This window comes from Diorhabda sublineata, chromosome 8, assembly GCF_026230105.1.
Source record: "Diorhabda sublineata isolate icDioSubl1.1 chromosome 8, icDioSubl1.1, whole genome shotgun sequence".
Classification (NCBI taxonomy): Eukaryota; Metazoa; Arthropoda; class Insecta; order Coleoptera; family Chrysomelidae; genus Diorhabda; species Diorhabda sublineata.
In genome coordinates this window covers 15,267,079-15,280,863 of record NC_079481.1, presented here as the reverse complement: position 1 = coordinate 15,280,863, position 13,785 = coordinate 15,267,079, and the positions used below count along the sequence as shown (strand labels likewise).

The following is a 13,785-nucleotide window of genomic DNA, read 5'->3' as shown; positions in this document are numbered from 1 at the left end:
TGCGGTTACTGCAGCTTTGTTTGTGCTACAATATGAATCCAGGGAGTACTGGGCTCATCCAATAAACCAACGTAGACACGAATGTGGTGAATAGTATGTTTTGTGGCTCGAAGTCAGCAATGACGATGACAGGTGTAAAATGTATATCAGGATGACCAAAAAGGAATTTGACGTGGTTTAAAATTTACTATTATTCACTTATTATAAGTAAATTAAAGAAGCAAAATACAAACTTTAGAGACGCTATATATACAGAGGAACGACTTTTAACAACTTTAAGGTAGAAAACAACAAAATATAATACTATATTTTTTTAAATACAACCGAGTATCAGATATATTGAAAAAACTTCCTTGAGTGTTTTCTGGAACATAAGTATTGGTTTGAGATTGTTCGTAATAATGGGGCAAATAATATGTAGATGGCGACTGTACAACAATTTCAGAATCATTCGAGTAGGTAGTTACCGACTATAGAGCTGGTGAAGGTTGCGACATTATTAGAATTACAACTTGTGGTTGTATGCCTGGTGGTATGCTTTTCAATACCGATTTTGAGATGAACTTGTTCATTGTAGGGAAGCTTTTTTACAGTTCTAGCTAATCTTGAGAAAAATAAATCGATATCATCACTGGTAGTTTGTACTGCAGTTTGATGTGGATATTGGATCTCAGACCTCATGAGGTTATTTGATTTCATTATATCCACTAAGACACTCATTGACTTGTCGATTTTTGTTTTGCCTGAAGATCACCTAGAAAAAGAACTACCATTTGGTGTATCAAGATCGTTTAGTTTTATCGATACTTCAGTGAATTAGGAGACTTGGTCGTTGCCTGGTCTTCATCGCCATTTTCCTCATCTTGCGTTTCTGTAATAACAGTCATACATCATCACTTTGACTTTCCACGTTACTATGTGATGCTCTCGGTTCAAGATGGGGTTCCAAAAAAGACATCTCATCTTCGAGTTACCATTTTTGAAGTTTTTGGCTACTTGGCCACTATACAAATCTTTGTATGACTTTGTGGGACACTGTGTCCTTGGCAGGGAGATATAATTCGTGGAGGCAGACGCTTAATAAATTAGAAGAAGTAGGCCAGAATAGTACCTAATATTGTTTTCAGTCAGTAAAATTATATATAAATGTACACCTAATAATATTGATAAAGTAAAAATCGATACTTACAGTTTTTGTTTAACACTTTTCAGTCACGCTCAGAACATACCAGTAAACAATTCAGCAATGGTGGTAAATATGACACTTTGTAACCCTTCTGACGAAAATCTGACCAACGCGCTATGATGTGTTAAAACGAGTTGTCGCTCTCTGACGACATACCACAATAATATGCATAGATCTATTTAGAATAACGTAATAGATATTTATATAGCACGTGTTAATGCGTGTTAACACGACACGTGTTAAAAATGTGTCCTTAACTTTATTGCTACGTCGTATCTGTGTGCGAACGCGAATTACAAAACTATATCCACCAGATGAGGATTCGTTGAGTATTCCGCACTACCATGTGACCTGAAACCCTATGATTTCTTCCTCTGGAGCCTTTTCAAGGATTTTGACGCTTCCTTTTGTTCCTCTTAATGCAAATTTGATGCATGACTCATGCCGATTTCTGTTCATAAGATTGTAAGCGCAAAGGAGATTTATCATTTTTATGGAATTTGAATATGAATAAAATGTATGTTTTGTTTATATATCATTACATTTAACAATTATTTGTACATTAGATTTCAACAGTCCCTATATCATATTCATTAATAACATTTTGCGCAACTGGAGCTCTACCTGTAGAATTTTATTGTATTTTATAACTTTTCAAGGTTTATTTAAGAAAAACATATACAATAGTATTATTCAAAGTATTGCCCATCTGAAGCTATGACCTTTTCCCATCTTTCTAGCAATTTTCGGATTCCATCCCAAAAGAACTGCGCCGGCTTGACAGCCAAGAAAGAATCAAGCCAATTTTTCATATCTTGCTCTGATGTAAACCATATTCCGTTCTGCATCGACCATTCACTGTTTTCCAAATAGTTCTTAATAGCAACGTGGGGCCGAGCGTTGTCATGATGGAAAATTATTGCCTCGTGTCTGGTTGCATATTACGAGCGTTTTTCGGCTACTACTCTCTTCAAATGAATTAACTGTGTTCGGTAGCGTTCTCTATTTCTCCAGGATTTGGCAGCTCATAATGCAGCACATCCTTCTGATCCCACCAAATACAGAGCAAGGATATTCGGCTTTGTCGTTGAATTGGCTGGTTGGCCGGATTTCACACATGATTTTTTGCGCTTGGGGTTGTCATAATGGATCCATTTTTTGTTACCAGTAACAATCCGATGCAAAAATGACTTCCTTCTGTTGCGTTCCAGCAACATTTCGGACATGCAAAACCGCCTTTCGACGTCTCTCGGCTTGAGTTCATGTGGAACCCAATTTCATTGCTTTTGAATATATCCAGCGGCTTTTAAACGTTTTGAAATGGCTGCATGAGTGGCACCCAAAGATTCTGCGGAGCTCTTCTTGTGTTTGACAACAATCTTCATAGAGTAATGCTTCCAGTTTTTTATCTTCAAAGTTTTTTAGCTACCCAGAACGTTCATCATCTTCAAAGCCAAATCACCACTTTTAAATCGTGTAAACTACTTTTGGCACGTTCGCTCAGCTAAAGCATGTTCACCAGAAACTTCCACCAAAATACGATGACTTTTGGCAGCATTTTTCTTCATAATAAAGTAATGAAGAAGAAATCCCCGCAAAAACACTTTTTCAGGATCCAAGCTCGACATATTTAAGTGAAAAAAAATTATTGTTGTTAACGCTTAAAATGAATAACATATACTGAAAAGACGTACAATAACAGTAACTTCCCAACGCAAGTTCAGAATATTGGAACTATATAATATTATACAAATTACGCCATCTCTTATCAAACCCCACGAATTAAGTTATAGACCCATATTTCCGACATTTTGTTATTGATTGATTCCTCAAAATAACCTCTTAACAATACTGGATTTCAATCTGATTATGATCTTAAGCAAAACCATCTGTATTATTTTCCATACACCAGTTTAGGAAATGTAGAAACTGCTTCATGTACAGTACCATAAGGCAGTACTAACTATTGAGATTTTATAAAAATAATCTTTTTTAACGTTATCTTGTGTAGTTTTAACCAATTTATAAATTGGTAATTACCAGAAAGTCTAAAAAGTAGAATACACATATCAATTAATAAAATATTTCCAAATCATTAACTTGCTTACAATAACCATGTTATAGGTATGTTATTTAGATATTTATTTGTGCTTTACTATATGTTATAGGTGATTTTAAATTCATCGGTGAATGGTTGGCGAAGGCCGAGAAACTGATTTATTGCGATAAAATTCCTACAGTGATGAACGAAGAAACTGCTTTGATAATCAGTAGAAAGTTAGAAGAACATAAAACCTTTTTTGTGGATCTACCCACCATTCAAGAAACATTCAACAGAGCTTGCAAAAGTCCATTAGCTAGAGAAGTGCCTTCCGAACAGTTGGAAAATATGACTGTTAGACTGAACGAAATTGGACCTAAAGCAGCTCAACGCAGAGTTAGACTTAAATTTCTAGAACACAAGGTTAGTATAAAGCGAAACATTCCAAAATCATTAGGAACCTTTCATTTCACATATACATTTTCATGGTACTGGGAATAGCCCAAGAATAAAAGATGATAGGTTCTGAAAAGCACCATTAAAAAATTCAATTATTCATACACCACTACCTCGGAAAAACCATTTGAACTCCAATTGAATTCGCTTGATGCAAATCCGACGTATTTATTTTCTTTATAAGTCAAATTAGCACTAAAATCATCGTTTTCAGTAAATAGAAGATATAAAATTGACGCTATAACAAGTACCGAAATCGATTGATTCCAACAACAGAAAAAACTCCAATATCATAGATGATGGAAGGGAAGTAGAAAAACCTTCAGACACTTAAAAGATAGAATGTGAAATATGGAAAATAAAAAATACTGAAAGTGGAGAAGAAAATGATGCAACAATGGAGATTCTAAAAATAAGTGGACGAGAGATGCACAAAAGGATCTGCAGATTAATAAGAAAAATTTGGGAAGAAGAGCGATCACCAACTAAATGGAATTACGCTGTAATAAGCCTTATCTATAATAAAGGTTACAAGACCTGTTTAAAGAACTACAGGGACATAGCATTACTGGATGTGACCTACAAAGTTCTGGCCAGGAAAATAAGGAACAAACTGAGATCAATTCATAACTATAAAGTCGATTAATATCAAGGTAGCTTAAGGAAGGGATGAATTGCAGCGGATCAGATTTTTACTTTAAAAACAATTTAGAGCAATAATCAAGACCAAAATCTAGAACTACATCTACTATTCATATATTATAAACAAGCTTACAATACAATAGAGAGAACAAAGTTAAGTTGTATGATACTTTAGAGTTTTTAGGTGTCTCCAGAAAAGAATGGTGAAACTGACTCTAGATAAAACTGAGTCAAGGTATTATCTGAAGGAAGGCTACCAGAAATATTTCAAGGAAAAAGAGGACTATAACGAGGGGACACTATCCACTTTACTTTTTAACCTCACATTTGGGGGAATTGGATAAAGTCTATAGTAGACTGGAAATGAAATCAAAAAGATTTGGTCTCAGCGTGAGTGGCGAAAAAACTAAATACAAAAGAAGAAAAACAAGGAATAACATTTTGAAAAAGTTGAGTTCATACACTATCTAGGAGTGCTTAGTACGAATATGGATGATGAGAAGAAATATCTAGAAAATCGGATAGCAAAGGGTAGTAGATTAATGGAGTTCTTGAAAAATATTTTTCAAGCGAAACAATTTCTTAAGCAACAAAGAAAAGGATGTAATAAACAATGATGACTGTACTGCATGGATGTGAGCGTTTGATTCTAACCAAGAATTGTGCTAAAAAAATAAAAGTATGGGAGAGGAAAATACTCCCAAAAATACTGGGTATGTGAAAATGAATAATGAGTCATGGAGAAGAAGAACAGAAATATATGCCTAATATTACGCAAATGTCAATGCCCGAACAGTCAGGTGATTGGGAATTCAGAATGAATTCAAACAAAAATTTTCAAAATTCCAAAAGTGCACAAATGAGAGGGGAATTAAAAGAAGAAGAGAAAGGCCGAGAAACCAATGGGCATGAGAAGAATGGGAATAGCTGAGTGGAGAAAAAGAACAGAGGACAGAAACTAATTGAGAGTTATAATGAAAAGAGTAAAGAAACAACAATAAAACAGAAGTTAAATATTTTGAAATTATAAATTATCACTTAATTTCAATTTTGTACTATATAATTAATTGTGAAGGAAGACATGTTCACGTTTAAACAGGAGTACCCGAATAAGTTATCGATAATAAGGTAGTCACACGTAGATCCGTAAAATCTCTTCTTGTGCTACCCTACTATAATGAATCAAATTTTCACTAGTGTTAAATAGTATAAGAATGTGATATTTTCTCGTGGAGCTTGAGACATTTAGTGGATAAATTTTTTCAATACCATACCAATAAAAAATCACTTTTTTAGTGTAGCACCACGATATGGTCTTTTGGAAATCATCAAAATTTTTAAATTGTTTACGACTGTTTAAATATTTAGTTATACGTCTTACTATTAAGTTGGAATTTCTAGGACCGTTGGTGAACACACTGTTTACACTACCACTACACCAACACTCACAATTACACTGTTTGTCAGTCTCATTATGAAATAAAATCGTTAACTGTTATTGAATAATTATAATGTTTATATTATTTATTTATTTAAACTACTTTCCATTGTGAGTTTATACATAATATTTCTTATTTAATTACTAAGTATATTCATATACTGTCTGCACTAAATTACTAATTTATTTAAACACACTGTTTAGTTGTTTATCCCAATGAATTCGGATCTAGACAAACAAAACAAACAAAATGAATTTCTTCGAAATTGATTCCATAAAAACTGCCAAAACGTATTATAAATAAGTCATAAAAAACAATTTCTGGAAATATTTACCCGGCGTTTGCACAAAATTTCATATTGTCCATGTCGTGGACTAGATCGTAAAATTGAAGCAGATTGTGAACGTATTTTATTTTTGCTGTTTTGTTTCTAGTGTTGCCTTATTGCATTTTTACAACTTACTGAATCAAAACTAAAAGTGTGGACATCAAAATACGGACGAGTGGACGAAGTTACTCAATTACTGGACCAATATCGCAATTTCGTGTCAAAAAGTCAAATCTTCGTTGAATTCCAAAAGGCTTATATTGACATGCAAGCAGTAAATGAAGAATATAAACGAGATGGAAATATAGGTGAAATATATTTCTTAAATTTCTTTAATTTCTTAGACCTTTTGATATGTTTATGCTTTTAAATGTTATTAATTTTAGGTCTCTTCTGATTTCAATTTTTAATTTCTAATTTTAAATCAGAAAAGACTTAAAATCAAGAACATTTAGAAGCATAAATATATTTTTTATATACACTCCATGGTACTGCAGATTAACTAGAGGTACATTTTAAGATTTTACCCCTCTAAAAAACACCAAACTATGTGTATAATAAAGTCATTACTAAAAAGAGGAAAAACAAATAGATTTAAAATATCTCTGTCTCTGTCTTGTTTTATCTTTGACCTGCGCCCAAAAAGTCTTCTCTCTCTTAGATCCAAAAACCTCAAATTTTTACCCATCAGTACATAAAACTTCACTGTCACCCTTCCAAAAAGTCCAACTTCTCTCAATCACTGTAGAATTACTCAAATAGCAGTTTCCTAGATTCATTGATCTGAGTTGTTATCTCTGGGCCCGTGAATCCTCGATAACGTTTACTGATCAATACAATTCTATTATCTTTAGCTCCTGGTGTATGCATATTTTTTCACGTCGTAGTCCGAGTAAGTCGGTTTTATCCATTTTAAAACTTACAAGTCTGAATTTTCGAGATAGAAAACAATTCGTATACGAACTCAAAAAGATGTCTTGGTCTGAAAAATATACATCACAGGACTAACTGGGACTAAACTACAATCAACACCGAAAAAATAATTCACATTTAAAGAATAACAAACAAATTAGTCGATATTTGCAAGTTTCAACTTGCCGCACTCATTTTTAGTTTATAAGATACCGTTTCGACTTTCGCTTGACAATATGAAGAGAAATTGGTCATTTGAAATTTATCTTGTAATATCCCAAGAAATTTATCAGGTCAACACTGTCTTCACTTTTCGTGTTTACATTTTAATTTTCCAATTTGTTATTTTCAGAACATTTTGTTAGCTGTTTCAAATATGCTCTTCGTATTTTTCTAATTTTTTCAACACTTTCAACATTTTTTCTTGACTTATTTTTAGAGAAAAAAGAAGTATCTGAAATTGATCAATTCATGCGGGAGATCGCCGAACGTTGGAAGAACGTTTCCATGGAACTCAGATGCGTTCAAAGTATGTTAGAAGAAGTGGTGGCATACTGGAGACGTTGGGATACTTTATCAGAAGAATTTGATAAATGGTTAAGTGCTGCCGAGAAAGCGCTCAGCCTTCCCGAAGAAGAACAAATGGAATTTTTCCAAAACATCAGCTTATGGAGAGATAATTATCAATTATTAAGCGATACTGTAAGCTTCCTGATAGCAACTTGCCAAGATAAAATATCTTCGGACTTGAAAGACCGGTTCCAAGTCATGACAGAACGATGGGAAAAAATTTACCCCCTGGTCAGCAAATACAGCCACGCTGGTGATATTATAAGAAGCAGAAAAGATTTTCGCAGTGGATTAGAAGCTCTATCTACTTGGCTAAGAAAAGCGGAAAATATTCTTGGTGCTCCAAGTTTAGGATCTATGGAAAGAATAAGACAGCATACTATAAATCTACAACGTCTTCAAGGAGAAGTGGAAGAGATCGAAAGCCTTTTTAAGAATATTAGCAAAGCGTTCCAAGGCTTGATACAAGATTTATCAAGAGAAGAAGTAGAGAAAATGATGAATACGTTAAAACAAGAAAAAGAAGCTTTGGTTAAAGTTAGAGCTCTGATACCATCTCAAATTCATCTCTTCAATCAACTATTGATCCAACAAGAATCTCTGGAATCGGGTCAAAGAGAAATTAATAAGTGGTTGGATGAGGCCGAGAATCTTTTAAGTGGCTTAACGTTAGATGGAGACAAAGAACAGCTAAAAGAACAAGTTGACAAAGTAAAACAATTCTTCACAAGAACTCTATATTATAAATCAATGTTGGATAGTAAAAATAAAGTTATGAACAATATCATTAAATCGGTTGACCTAGCTAATAACCCGGATGTGACTAATATGACAGCTGAAATGGATCAATTGAACGATAGATTTGAATACGTTACGCAAAACGCCCAAATTTGGGAACATAAACTACAAGAAGCCATCAGATGCTGGCATAATTTTACAGAATGCGAAAGAGTAATTTCCAGTTGGTTGAATCAAGCAGAAAAATTAACTATGGAAAAAAGAATCGATAGTAAGGAGACTGTTGAACAGCATAAAAATTTCTTCCAATCAGTTAATGAAAGATGGATTCACGATTTAATCCAAAGTGCACAAGATTTATGTAACTGTCTTCCTAAAGAACAACATACACCAATTTTATCTTCAGTTGACTACCTACAGAATAAATGGAAGGAAGTATTGTCATTTGCACCTCTCCATCTTATGAAACTGGAGTTCAGATTAGACGAAACAACATTCAACTACTATGTTAGAGAAATTGAGAAAGAAATCACGAACCAAAAGATTATGTTTAGTCGTCAAGAAAACGTTGAAACTATTATTAAAAGAAATAATGAATTCTTCTCTTCGAAAGGTCCTTTATCCGAAACAAAGAAAAGCTTAGAAAACTTGATCAAAATATCGAATATATACACAGCAAATCACACTCACGATCAATCTTTGAAACAATCCGTTGAGAAAGCTGAACAACACTGGCACAATATTAACATCAAAATTGAGAATTTGAAGCAACAGTTAGATCAAGTTCCAGAAAAATGGCAAGCTTACCATACGAAATTTGATGAAATGTCCAAGTGGATGGATAGTGTTGATGACACTTTGAAGAATATTTTGAACGATGTTAGCTCAATGGAGGAGTTTGAAAAAGAGAGAACCATTTTTCAGGTAAGTTTTTTCTAAATATTTCGAATTTTGTAACTTCAATTAATTCAATCAAATGATTATTTTTCTATATTTCTTAGTACTAGCTGCAGTCTAGAATTTTTTAAGTTGGGCTAGGGCTTTTTTTGGGGGGTATAAATTGATATGCTCATTTTGATAGTTGTCGTAATGTCGTTTTAGTATACTTTGTTTCTTGATTTTTTAATAATTTTATAACTTAAATTTGAATCTTCACCAACAAAATTTTTGTTCTTTAGGTTGTAACAAATACAGAATCATAAACATATTTTCCAAAAAAGGTGCACATAAAAAATCTGTTACTTCCCCTTATTGCATTACACCGGTCTACAACATTATTTTTTTGCTTTTATTCCCAGAAATAAGAATTAAAACAAAAAATTTTTCTGAATTGGTTTTTATGAGTATAAAATCAATGAAAGTACATACAAAATCCTCAAAGAAATGATTTATTAAAACATATCAAAAATCAACAATTTCAAAATTAAATTAAGAAATTAAAAAAAAATATTTTTTTCACTTTTTCTGTAATGTTTCTTTGGCAACTTCTCCCAAATTCCGCTATGTATTGATAGAAGCGTTCCCGTTGCTCTTTCAAATAAGCTCCCATATTATCTTCAAATTTATCTAGATGAGAATGTAGCATATGCATTTTTAGAGACATTCTACATCCCATGAAAAATTCGTAATCACGTCAGTGATCAGCTCTTCGTACTTCCCAGCTCTATGGTTTCCAAGAAAACCATGAACTACTGCCTAGGCCTCTACTCTACAAAAATATCACAATTCATATTTTTTATTGATTGAGGGCCAACAAATATTCCAGCTAATTTTCGCCTCTGAGAGCCTTGGAAAAACTTCTCAAATAGTTTAAAGCTTTGGACTCACGATTAAGAGCCTTTACAAATTGTTCAATAAGACTCAATTTAATATGCAATGGTAACATTTATATAGTTTTGAGATATACAATTACTTCCCGTTTATACCATAGGAATAAATAACAGGAGTGTTTAGGATAACCACCTTGCATTTTCTGTTAAAAAAACACACCATCTTAAAATCACCGATAGGCTATTTCCCACTTGTATTCCATATATTTAATTGCAGTTAATAGCATATCAATACTGTCGTAATTTTCTTTGAGATGTACCAAATGTGCTAATAGAATCCCATGGAAATTTGTTCCCATTGTGTAGTAGAGCAGCTTTCATACTTTTAGTTGAACTGTCAATAAAAAGACCCCATTCAGATGCATGACATGGAATACGGATTTCTTCAAATAGACCTTTCACATCATGGCAAAAACAGTCGCCATCTTCATAACTGAAGAAACAAGAAAATTCTTCATGACGTTTTCTTTGACTGGATATTCGAACATCAGATTTAATTAAATTCGATTGTGTTCAGATTCAGAAATGAATTCAGAATGTACGGATACAGATGAACTTCGTGATTGCGGGCTGCTTTGAGAGAGTAGTTGCCTTTCCATCAATTGCAGGATTTTCTTCTGCATTGGAGCATATGTGGATGGTAGGTCAGAATAAGATGTATTCTTTGAGTTTTTATTTCTGAGTGGATTCACAATACAAAAATAACAATCAGTGTAATGATCACTGGGTTACCTCCAAATTCTCGGCACTGCAAACTTCATTGCTCTTTTCTCACCTCGGTGACATCCTACAATAAAACGTAAAGTAACGTAAACCTAGTTCATGTTATTATAAGAAAGTTAATAGAATAAAAAAGAGAAAATGAATTTACCATCAAGATTGTACAGTTACATGATACATGTGGACCCCATTTTTGTCTTGATTTTTGACTGGTAGATTAAAGTAAACTTGATAAACCTCGCAAATCTTTGAATTTGTACTTAAATCATACTTTTTCTCTCTCTCTCTCTCTCTCTCTCTTTAATAAATTGGTGGCAAATATAATAAAACGAGTAAGCATCTCGTTTACAACTTCTTATAGCCATTTGCATATATTGATACAGTGAAAAATGGTATAAAAGACGTTATTTTTCTGTAATATTCAAACACCAACTGTCGTACATAATGAGCGATGCAAGAAACACTGTTCACATACCCTCTTACTTCTCTTTCTTCACCAATAGCGTGCGAAAACTGACATTGATTGTCCTAAAGTTCCTAAAAAGCAAATGTTTTGAAATTCTAAACACATTATCCGTTTTTTTTAAACATTGTAATATAGGCCCCTAAAAACACTAAATTTTAATGCCTAGAAAATATGACAGATTAAAAATTGGCATGTTAAATATAAAAATTAAGAAATGTAGATAAGATAACTTGGAAACTATATTTTTAAATTGCACGTTAAAATTTATTTAGTAACTGGCCTCGCATGCTGGGTACTTAAAAGATGGTGTGACATCTCTTGCTGACAGTCCACAGCAAGTGTGACAGACGTATCATGTAATTCTTTTCATTTTTCTTCCAAATATGACAGTACTAAGTTTCCTTTAAAGGAATTGCTTTGTCACTACGCATTGGTTCGTCTGAATTGGCTTTTTGTTGTTTGGACTTAGGCGTCTTCTTGGTAATTGATAAACAACGATTTAACTAACTTGACAGCTTGATAGTTTAAAGCCTTATTTGGTGGTGCTTTGGACTTATTTGAGACTCATCGGAGCCGTTTTCGATGATAAGCGGTAGTTGAATTCTTTAGAGTAGGCATTCCTTGTTCTTCCAAACACAGTCTTTGTTGAAAATCAGCACCCTCTAAAGCGGCAACTCTACATATTTAGAGTTGTATATGATTCGTCACATGGGGCGATAATTCGGATACATTTGGATAAGGGTAGGTATCAGTTTGGATAATGGTAGGTAAGGAGGTAGAGGGCGAAGTGCCTCTAGGTAACATAAATCCATAGGGTTATCTCAAGGTCCTCTAGAAGGTCACGCACGCCCGCCTTTAAAGACAAGCTAGTTTGTCTTTTCGAGTGATCTACCTCCTGTTGTATCATGCAATTTCTATGTGATTGGTCCATTCAAATGCATATGATCCTCCACTACATCTTTCCACCTCAGTACTTCTACATCTACACCACTTACATGACGTTTTTTCTCCACGTTGCGTATTTTTTAACTTTGCTGTCATGTTGTCACAAATGTTTAAATAAGTTTTAGGGGACCACATCATGTATTCCTGAAATTTGTCTGGGTATTGGGTATATATGATTTCACGTCCTATAATTGAAACTGTAATCTATTGTTACTTTTAAAAAGTTAGTTCTACTTTATTCCTTTTTACTGTATCTTTTTTAAATCTGTTTCATTTAATTGATAACCTACCTTAAAAACCGAATTGGAAATATCTATCTGTAGGTTCTTTAGTAACAGTTGCAGAGTTGTTATTATTTTCATCAACCTCCATTTTATCTGGAAAGATCGTGTTGAAATGTATGCCAATCTCCATCTAAAGTCTCAGTCTTAATAATATGAAATGATTAACTTACCAAATGCAAAAGTTTATATTATAGTTGTGTAGTGAGAAATTTTTCACTGGTGATGTTTTATTTACCGTACTATTTAAAGATAAGACATACCGATCAAACTATTTTATTTGGAGGTTTGGAAGGTAAATGAATACTATTGTGTGTTATGTTTGTCTGGTGGAAATCGAAATGTTTGAAATATTAGTTTTTGTGAATTGTTTGTTGCAGTAAGTAATTTATAAAATTTTTGAGTAAGATATGCGGTATAATTAAGTGGAAAATATATAGTATGTGATAAGTACAATTATGGACCATGTTTCTCGAAGTTTTTTTTTGTTTCTAATAACCGCTACAACAGTCAGCTTCATTGAAGTAGTATTAGTAGTGAACACCGGTTTTACCTCAGATTCCCATAAAAACAGATAGATTTGCTTGTAACTTTAAAAATTGACAGTAAATACCTTAAAAAGTAAAGTCTGTCCTATGCCTATATGTACTTTTTGTTAAAATTAACCCAGAAATCGATGGAAAAAACATTATAAGCACAAGTTACTTTATAAAATTTTTTCATAAAATCAGTAGTTTTTAACTATTGAATGTTTGTTACATAAAAATCATATTTTCAATCGAATTTTTACAAATAAATCATAAACTTTAGATTTGACGAGAAAAAACTGCAAGGGGGTCAGATGTAACCTCTAAATAATTGAAAAGAATGTTTTTTTTTTGTTTAAAGACCTAATACAAAACGAGTTATGATTTGTTCAATGCGGAACTTATTTAGTGAATATTAAAATATTTTCTTCAAAGCCCAATCTTGACAATTTTAGAAAATTAATATTATTATTATTATATTAATATATATATATATATATATATATATATATATATATATATATATATATATATTAATTCACATTAATTTACACATATTGTTATAGGGTAGATTTTGGAGTGATGGGTAAATAGAACTTAATTCCAAAATTTCACGCAAATCCGTGCGTCTTGAGGGAATTTTGAGATGATACCATATTTTTACAGCTGTTCATTGGACTATATCTTTCCTTCCACCATATATAT

The 13,785-nt window shown here is 32.8% G+C and overlaps 1 protein-coding gene across 4 annotated transcripts in view; it reads left to right on the top strand.

Moving 5' to 3' along the window:
• The window catches only part of LOC130448464 (muscle-specific protein 300 kDa), a 289,850-nt gene that overhangs the window by 67,906 nt on the left and 208,159 nt on the right, over positions 1–13,785 (top strand). For 3 of the 4 annotated variants that reach the window (XM_056785865.1, XM_056785867.1, XM_056785866.1), the window contains exons 8-10: positions 3,355–3,650; positions 6,199–6,400; positions 7,444–9,236. In XM_056785865.1, the coding sequence (XP_056641843.1) occupies positions 3,355–3,650; positions 6,199–6,400; positions 7,444–9,236 (2,291 nt within the window). Of the gene's footprint in view, positions 1–3,354; positions 3,651–6,198; positions 6,401–7,443; positions 9,237–10,475; positions 10,782–13,785 lie in introns of those variants that run through there. The other variant, XM_056785868.1, reaches the window with a different exon arrangement.